The 10000-nt window shown below is 49.1% G+C and overlaps 1 protein-coding gene across 1 annotated transcript in view; it reads right to left on the bottom strand.

The window, feature by feature from the left end:
* nbeaa (neurobeachin a) overlaps positions 1–10000 on the bottom strand; it is a 270112-nt gene that overhangs the window by 78555 nt on the left and 181557 nt on the right. The window contains 2 exon segments of the mRNA XM_042311234.1: positions 353–434; positions 3150–3258. Coding sequence (XP_042167168.1) covers positions 353–434; positions 3150–3258 — 191 coding nt within the window.

Genomic DNA, 10000 nt, shown 5'->3' with positions numbered 1-10000 from the left:
GAGATGGAGGGAGAGAGAGAGGGGGAGAAATGGAGGGAGAGAGAGAGGGGGAGAAATGGAGATGAAGGGAGAGAGAGAGAGAGGAGGAGGAGGGGAGATTGAGAGAGAGAGAGAGAGGAGAGAGGGGGAGAGATGGATGGAGAGAGAGAGATGGATGGAGAGAGAAGGGGGGGGTTAGTTTTCATATCACTCTGAGGTACAACTACTTAATCAATATTTCCAAGAGGGCAACCAATAATATCTCATCTTTCAATGCATCCAAAATGGCACCCTAAACCCTATTTAAACCTTAATAAAGACTGACAGACCCAGACAAGTGACAGAGAGAAAAAGTTGTGGTCTCGACACTTACTGGGGTTCTGTATCTTGACGGTGGAGTCAGGTTCTGGGTGAGGCTTGTGGACTACCTGGGTACACACCTGTTCCGTCAGAATCTACAGGGAGATAGGACAGTTAAAAGCTGTCAATCGAACACAAGACACACCCCTTTAAGATATATTACACAAGTAAGACTTTATAAACAGGAAAATAAGAAGTTATTGTAACCACACACACGGAGGCCTCCCGAGTGGTGCAGCGGTATAAGGCAAGGCATCTCAGTGCTAGAGGCATCACTACAGACCCCGGTTCCATTCCAGGCTGTATCACAGCGGTCTAAGGCAAGGCATCTCAGTGCTAGAGGCATCACTACAGACCCCGGTTCCATTCCAGGCTGTATCACAGCGGTACAAGGCACTGAATCTCAGTGTTAGAGGCATCACTACAGACCCCGGTTCCATTCCAGGCTGTATCACAGCGGTATAAGGCAAGGCATCTCAGTGCTAGAGGCATCACTACAGACCCCGGTTCCATTCCAGGCTGTATCACAGCGGTCTAAGGCAAGGCATCTCAGTGCTAGAGGCATCACTACAGACCCCGGTTCCATTCCAGGCTGTATCACAGCGGTCTAAGGCAAGGCATCTCAGTGCTAGAGGCACTCTCAGACACCTCTCTCTCCCTCCATCTCTCCCTCCCCCTCAGTCACTCTACAGACCCTAGTTCCATTCCAGGCTGTATCACAGCGGTCTAAGGCACTGCATCTCAGTGCTAGAGGCATCACTACAGACCCCGGTTCCATTCCAGGCTGTATCACAGCGGTACAAGGCACTGAATCTCAGTGTTAGAGGCGTCACTACAGACCCCGGTTCCATTCCAGGCTGTATCACAGCGGTCTAAGGCAAGGCATCTCAGTGCTAGAGGCATCACTACAGACCCGGTTCCATTCCAGGCTGTATCACAGCGGTCTAAGGCACTGCATCTCAGTGTTAGAGGCGTCACTACAGACCCATCTCAGGTTCCATTCCAGGCTGTATCACAGCGGTCTAAGGCACTGAATCTCAGTGTTAGAGGCGTCACTACAGACCCTGGTTCCATTCCAGGCTGTATCACAGTGGTCTAAGGCACTGCATCTCAGTGCTAGAGGCATCACTACAGACCCCGGTTCCATTCCAGGCTGTATCACAGCGGTCTAAGGCACTGCATCTCAGTGTTAGAGGCGTCACTACAGACCCTGGTTCCATTCCAGGCTGTATCACAGCAGTCTAAGGCACTGCATCTCAGTGCTAGAGGCGTCACCACAGACACCCTGGTTCGATTCCAGGCTGTATCACAGCGGTCTAAGGCACTGCATCTCAGTGTTAGAGGCGTCCCTACAGACCCCGGTTCGATTCCAGGCTGTATCACAGCGGTCTAAGGCACTGCATCTCAGTGCTAGAGGCATCACTACAGACCCCGGTTCCATTCCAGGCTGTATCACAGCGGTCTAAGGCACTGCATCTCAGTGTTAGAGGCGTCACTACAGACACCCTGGTTCGATTCCAGGCTGTATCACAGCGGTCTAAGGCACTGCATCTCAGTGTTAGAGGCGTCCCTACAGACCCCGGTTCAATTCCAGGCTGTATCACAGCGGTCTAAGGCACTGCATCTCAGTGCTAGAGGCATCACTACAGACCCTGGTTCGATTCCAGGCTGTATCACAGCGGTCTAAGGCACTGCATCTCAGTGCTAGAGGCGTCACCACAGACACCCTGGTTCGATTCCAGGCTGTATCACAGCGGCCTAAGGCACTGCATCTCAGTGTTAGAGGCGTCACTACAGACCCCGGTTCCATTCTAGGCTGTATCACAACCAGCCTAGATCGGGAGTCCTATAGGGCGGTGCACAATTGGTTCAGCATCGTCCGGATTTGGCCGTCATTGTAAAAAAATGATTTGTTCTTAACTGACTTGACTAGTTAAATAAAGGATGAATAAAACATACCTTGTGTTGTGTGTGTGTGTGTGTGTGTGTGTGTGTGCCCTGGGACCCAGAGGATAGCCCCCAGTTTTACACCTCTGGCCTTGGCTACTTTGTTGCTAGGGGGTTACCTAGGTCCTTCCAGAACTCTCTCCCATGGCTAGTGTCACGTGACCTGGCCAGCAAATCACAAGCTGTACCAGGTGGGGGATCTCAAACCCCCAACACATTGTGTTATTTAGATGGACAGAGAGATACAGATCAGAGAACCTCCACACCACCTTAACTCAGCCCCTACTGAACCTCTCCTGACCAATCCACCATCCTGAACTGACCATTCAACCATTATCACTTCCACTAGTTCCTTCCTACTTCCTGGATGCCTCCACTAGTTCTCTCCTACTTCCTGGTTGCCTCCACTAGTTAATTCCTACTTCCTGGATGCCTCCATTAGTTCCTTCCTACTTCCTGGTTGCCTCCACTAGTTCCCTTCTGGTTGCCTCCTCTAGTTCCCTCCTACTTCCTGGTTGCCTCCACTAGTTCCCTCCTACTTCCTGGTTGCCTCCACTAGTTCCCTCCTGGTTGCCTCCACTAGTTCCCTCCTACTTCCTGGTTGCCTCCACTAGTTCCCTCCTACTTCCTGGTTGCCTCCACTAGTTCCCTCCTACTTCCTGGTTGCCTCCACTAGTTCCCTCCTACTTCCTGGTTGCTGTGTGTTATGTACATCTGTCTCCTACGTGTCATTGCCACGCCCTCTAACAGGGATGATGTCACCGGCACCTTTTATCAAGACCACCACCAGTTGGTGGCTCCTCTCCCCTGTGATGGTGTGTGTCAGGCAGTGGGAGGCTCTTGTGTGTGTGTGTGTTACCTACCTCATAGAGTGTGTTATAGGTGGTGACGCTGACTGTGCTGGTGTGGATCATCAGCCTCTCTCCCAGCAGGGTGAACAGGCTGTGTGTGTGCATGATCTCCACCTTCCTCCTGCACCAATACACACACGCACACACACACACACACACACACACACACAGATACAAAATATTTTGAATTGTGAGTGATGATTGTACCAATAAGACAGACTATTATTATAAGAATGTTGTCTTACATCAAATCTCATGTCACACACACACACACACACATACACACACACACACACACAATCACGCACACAAACACACACCAGGTCTGTCTCTGTCAGGGGCCTTATCACCGCTTGGCCAAGACAGGAAGCAGCTAGTGGAGCTGTCAGTTACCATGACGCCCGGGGGATGGAGGAAGACAGGAAGCAGCTAGTGGAGCTGTCAGTTACCATGATGCCCAGGGGACGGAGGAAGAAATAAATGACAACAACAAATCGCCACAGCAACCAACTGGCCCAGCCGACAGCACGTTGCCATGACAACAACTGAATGTTCCATAAAACCGTAAGTGAACATCAAGCAGAGACAGATCTCTCCTCTCATTCAGACTGGAGACAGATCTCTCCTCTCCTCTCATTCAGACTGGAGACAGATCTCTCCTCTCATTCAGACTGGAGACAGATCTCTCCTCTCATTCAGAATGGAGACAGATCTCTCCTCTCCTCTTCTCAGACTGGAGACAGATCTCTTCTCCTCTCTCCTCTCATTCAGAATGGAGACAGATCTCTCCTCTCATTCAGACTGGAGACAGATCTCTCCTCTCATTCAGACTGGAGACAGATCTCTCCTCTCCTCTCATTCAGACTGGAGACAGATCTCTCCTCCTCTCATTCAGAATGGAGAGAGATCTCTCCTCTCATTCAGAATGGAGACAGATCTCTCCTCTCCTCTCATTCAGACTGGAGACAGATCTCTACTCTCCTCTCATTCAGACTGGAAACAGATCTCTCCTCTACTCTCCTCTCATTCAGACTGGAGACAGATCTCTCCTCTCCTCTCATTCAGACTGGAGACAGCTATCTCCTCTCCTCTCCTCTCATTCAGACTGGAAACAGATCTCTCCTCTACTCTCCTCTCATTCAGACTGGAGACAGATCTCTCCTCTCCTCTCATTCAGACTGGAGACAGCTATCTCCTCTCCTCTCATTCAGACTGGAAACAGATCTCTCCTCCTCTCTCCTCTCATTCAGAATGGAGACAGATGTCTCCTCTCATTCAGAATGGAGACAGATCTCTCCTCTCCTCTCATTCAGAATGGAGACAGATCTCTCCTCTCCTCTCATTCAGAATGGAGACAGATCTCTTCTCTCCTCTCATTCAGACTGGAGACAGATCTCTCCTCCTCTCTCCTCTCATTCAGAATGGAGACAGATCTATCCTCCTCTCTCCTCTCATTCAGAATGGAGACAGATCTCTCCTCTCATTCAGAATGGAGAGAGATCTCTCCTCCTCTCTCCTCTCATTCAGAATGGAGACAGCTCTCTCCTCCTCTCTCCTCTCATTCAGAATGGAGACAGATCTCTCCTCTCATTCAGAATGGAGAGAGATCTCTCCTCCTCTCTCCTCTCATTCAGAATGGAGACAGCTCTCTCCTCCTCTCTCCTCTCATTCAGAATGGAGACAGATCTCTCCTCTCATTCAGACTGGAGACAGATCTCTCCTCTTGTTCAGACTGGAAACAGATCTCTCCTCTTGTTCAGACTGGAAACAGATCTCTCCTCTCATTCAGAATGGAGACAGATCTCTCCTCTCATTCAGAATGGAGACAGATCTCTCCTCTCCTCTCATTTAGAATGGAGACAGATCTCTCATCTCTCCTCTCATTCAGACTGGAGACAGATCTCTCCTCTCATTCAGAATGGAGACAGATCTCTCCTCTCATTCAGACTGGAAACAGATCTCTCCTCTCCTCTCATTCAGAATGGAGACAGATCTCTCCTCTCATTCAGAATGGAGGCAGATCTCTCCTCTCATTCAGACTGGAAACAGATCTCTCCTCTCCTCTCATTCAGAATGGAGACAGATCTCTCCTCTCCTCTCATTCAGAATGGAGACAGATCTCTCCTCTCCTCTCATTCAGAATGGAGACAGATCTCTCCTCTCCTCTCATTCAGAATGGAGACAGATCTCTCCTCTCATTCATAATGGAGACAGCTCTCTCCTCTCCTCTCATTCAGAATGGAGACAGATCTCTCCTCTCCTCTCATTCAGAATGGAGACAGATCTCTCCTCTCCTCTCATTCAGAATGGAGACAGATCTCTTCTCCTCTCATTCAGAATGGAGACAGATCTCTCCTCTCCTCTCATTCAAACTGGAGACAGATCTCTCCTCCTCTCTCCTCTCATTCAGACTGGAGACAGATCTCTCCTCTCATTCATAATGGAGACAGATCTCTCCTCTCATTCAGACTGGAGACAGATCTCTCCTCCTCTCTCCTCTCATTCAGACTGGAGACAGATCTCTCCTCTCATTCATAATGGAGACAGATCTCTCCTCTCATTCAGACTGGAGACAGCACAGTTCCTCTGTTCTGTATTATAGTGAATAGAACGCCATCCATAAGTTGAGCGTTGTTTCCTTAGCCAACAGTCCTGTGCTTCCACTTGCCCTCTGTGTTCCAGGATGGGTATCTGTAGAAAGACTTAGTGACCACTGCTAACGTAATAAATGGCTTTATACATACATCTGGATTGATTGAGTTACTGCTAATGGTAGCGACTAGTGGTGTCTGGCTCTCCAACATGGAGGACCGCTGTCTCTCCGATGTTACATTTGTGATGTCATAATCAGGGTGACCTATATCTTTATAGCACTGGGCTCAGGTGGTGGGTTCTCATATAATGTGTTCTGAGGAAAATCTCTCAATCGCTTGCTCATAAAAAGGACAATATCTCTCTCCGTCTCTCTCTTTCTTTAACCCTTCCTCCCCCCCCCACCCACCCACACCCCACACACACACACACACACACACACACACACACACACACACACACACACACACACACACACACACACACACACACACACACACACACCTAGGTCTCAGGTCTGATATCGTGCTATAGGAAGTGTGGACGTCAGAAGTAATAAATAACTCTCCCAGAATGCTTTGCTCCTGATCAGGGCTATACCTCACAGGAAGAACGCTCAGTCACAACCCTCCCAGAATGCTTTGCTCCTGATCAGGGCTATACCTCACAGGAAGAACGCTCAGTCACAACCCTCCCAGAATGCTTTGCTCCTGATCAGGGCTATACCTCACAGGAAGAACGCTCAGTCACAACCCTCCCAGAATGCTTTGCTCCTGATCAGGGCTATACCTCACAGGAAGAACGCTCAGTCACAACTCTCCCAGAATGCTTTGCTCCTGATCAGGGCTATACCTCACAGGAAGAACGGCCAGTCACAACCCAAATCAAATCAAATCAAATCAAATGTTATTTGTCACATACACATGGTTAGCAGATGTTAATGCGAGTGTAGCGAAATGCTTGTGCTTCTAGTTCCAACAATGCAGTAATAACGAGCAAGTAATCTAACTAACAATTCCAAAAAAACTACTGTCTTATACACAGTGTAAGGGGATAAAGAATATGTACATAAGGATATATGAATGAGTGATGGTACAGAGCAGCATAGGCAAGATACAGTAGATGATATCGAGTACAGTATATACATATGAGATAAGTATGTAAACCAAGTGGCATAGTTAAAGTGGCTAGTGATACATGTATTACATAAGGATGCAGTCGATGATATAGAGTACAGTATCAACGTATGCATATGAGATGAACAATGTAGGGTAAGTAACATTATATAAGGTAGCATTGTTTAAAGTGGCTAGTGATATATTTACATCATTTCCCATCAATTCCCATGATTAAAGTGGCTGGAGTAGAGTCAGTGTCATTGACAGTGTGTTGGCAGTAGCCACTCAATGTTAGTGGTGGCTGTTTAACAGTCTGATGGCCTTGAGATAGAAGCTGTTTTTCAGTCTCTCGGTCCCAGCTTTGATGCACCTGTACTGACCTCGCCTTCTGGATGACAGCGGGGTGAACAGGCAGTGGCTCGGGTGGTTGATGTCCTTGATGATCTTTATGGCCTTCCTGTAGCATCGGGTGGTGTAGGTGTCCTGGAGGGCAGGTAGTTTGCCCCGGTGATGCGTTGTGCAGACCTCACTACCCTCTGGAGAGCCTTACGGTTGAGGGCGGTGCAGTTGCCATACCAGGCGGTGATACAGCCCGCCAGGATGCTCTCGATTGTGCATCTGTAGAAGTTTGTGAGTGCTTTTGGTGACAAGCCGAATTTCTTCAGCCTCCTGAGGTTGAAGAGGCGCTGCTGCGCCTTCCTCACGATGCTGTCTGTGTGAGTGGACCAATTCAGTTTGTCTGTGATGTGTATGCCGAGGAACTTAAAACTTGCTACCCTCTCCACTACTGTTCCATCGATGTGGATGGGGGTGTTCCCTCTGCTGTTTCCTGAAGTCCACAATCATCTCCTTAGTTTTGTTGACGTTGAGTGTGAGGTTATTTTCCTGACACCACACTCCGAGGGCCCTCACCTCCTCCCTGTAGGCCGTCTCGTCGTTGTTGGTAATCGTCCGCAAACTTGATGATTGAGTTGGAGGCGTGCATGGCCACGCAGTCGTGGGTGAACAGGGAGTACAGGAGAGGGCTCAGAACGCACCCTTGTGGGGCCCCAGTGTTGAGGATCAGCGGGGAGGAGATGTTGTTGCCTACCCTCACCACCTGGGGGCGGCCCGTCAGGAAGTCCAGTACCCAGTTGCACAGGGCGGGGTCGAGACCCAGGGTCTCGAGCTTGATGACGAGCTTGGAGGGTACTATGGTGTTGAATGCCGAGCTGTAGTCGATGAACAGCATTCTCACATAGGTATTCCTCTTGTCCAGATGGGTTAGGGCAGTGTGCAGTGTGGTTGAGATTGCATCGTCTGTGGACCTATTTGGGCGGTAAGCAAATTGGAGTGGGTCAAGGGTGTCAGGTAGGGTGGAGGTGATATGGTCCTTGAATAGTCCCTCAAAGAACTTCATGATGACGGAAGTGAGTGCTACCAGGCGGTAGGCGTTTAGCTCAGTTACCTTAGCTTTCTTGGGAACAGGAACAATGGTGGCCCTCTTGAAGCATGTGGGAACAGCAGACTGGTATAGGGATTGATTGAATATGTCCGTAAACACACCGGCCAGCTGGTCTGCGCATGCTCTGAGGGCGCGGCTGGGGATGCCGTCTGGGCCTGCAGCCTTGCGAGGGTTAACACGTTTAAATGTCTTACTCACTTCGGCTGCAGTGAAGGAGAGACCGCATGTTTCCGTTGCAGGCCGTGTCAGTGGCACTGTATTGTCCTCAAAGCGGGCAAAAAAGTTATTTAGTCTGCCTGGGAGCAAGACATCCTGGTCCGTGACTGGGCTGGGTTTCTTCCTGTAGTCCGTGATTGACTGTAGACCCTGCCACATGCCTCTTGTGTCTGAGCCGTTGAATTGAGATTCTACTTTGTCTCTGTACTGGGCTTAGCTTGTTTGATAGCCTTGCGGAGGGAATAGCTGCACTGTTTGTATTCAGTCATGTTACCAGACACCTTGCCCTGATTAAAAGCAGTGGTTCGTGCCTTCAGTTTCACACGAATGCTGCCATCAATCCACGGTTTCTGGTTAGGGAATGTTTTAATCGTTGCTATGGGAACGACATCTTCAACGCACGTTCTAATGAACTCGCACACCGAATCAGCGTATTCGTCAATGTTGTTGTCTGACGCAATACGAAACATCTCCCAGTCCACGTGATGGAAGCAGTCTTGGAGTGTGGAGTCAGCTTGGTCGGACCAGCGTTGGACAGACCTCAGCGTGGGAGCTTCTTGTTTTAGTTTCTGTCTGTAGGCAGGGATCAACAAAATGGAGTCGTGGTCAGCTTTTCCGAAAGGGGGCGGGGCAGGGCCTTATATGCGTCGCGGAAGTTAGAGTAACAATGATCCAGGGTCTTTGATCAATGATCCAATGATCCAACCCTCCCAGAATGCTTTGCTCCTGATCAGAGCTATACCTCACAGGAAGAACGCTCAGTCACAACCCTCCCAGAATGCTTTGCTCCTGATCAGGGCTATACCTCACAGGAAGAATGCTGAGTCACAACCTTCCCAAAATGCTTTGCTCCTGATCAGGGCTATACCTCACAGGAAGAACGCTCAGTCACAACTCTCCCAGAATGCTTTGCTCCTGATCAGGGCTATAACTCACAGGAAGAACGCTCAGTCACAACCTTCCCAGAATGCTTTGCTCCTGATCAGGGCTATACCTCACAGGAAGAACGCTCAGTCACAACTCTCCCAGAATGCTTTGCTCCTGATCAGGGCTATACCTCACAGGAAGAACGCTCAGTCACAACGGTTATTCCGCCAGGGTCACATGAACTCAACCCACACACACACTCTCTAGGCCTATACACTGAGCTCCTACACCTGTTGCTACACTCTAAAAAAAATAGAACCCAGCGCAGGGTAAATAGTGGACAGAACACATGTTGGGTTATTTTTGACCCAATTAGTTGGGTCACTTGTTGGGTAACTGAGGTAAGAGTGTGCAAAGCTGTCATCAAGGCAAAGGGTGGCTACTTTGAATAATCTCACATCTAAAATATTTTTTTGATTTAACACTTTTTTGGTTACCACATGATTCCATATGTGTTATTTCATAGTTTTCAGGGAGGTCATAAACAGGTGAGTGAGTCCAGTTGAGCCCTATATCGCTGATGTGCGTGATAAGGGAAGGCAGGTGTGTGTAATAGATGACAGGAG

This window comes from Oncorhynchus tshawytscha, linkage group LG33 (assembly GCF_018296145.1).
Source record: "Oncorhynchus tshawytscha isolate Ot180627B linkage group LG33, Otsh_v2.0, whole genome shotgun sequence".
NCBI lineage: Eukaryota > Metazoa > Chordata > Actinopteri > Salmoniformes > Salmonidae > Oncorhynchus > Oncorhynchus tshawytscha.
The sequence above is the reverse complement of the archived record's forward strand: the minus strand, read 5'-3'. Positions and strand labels throughout refer to the sequence as shown.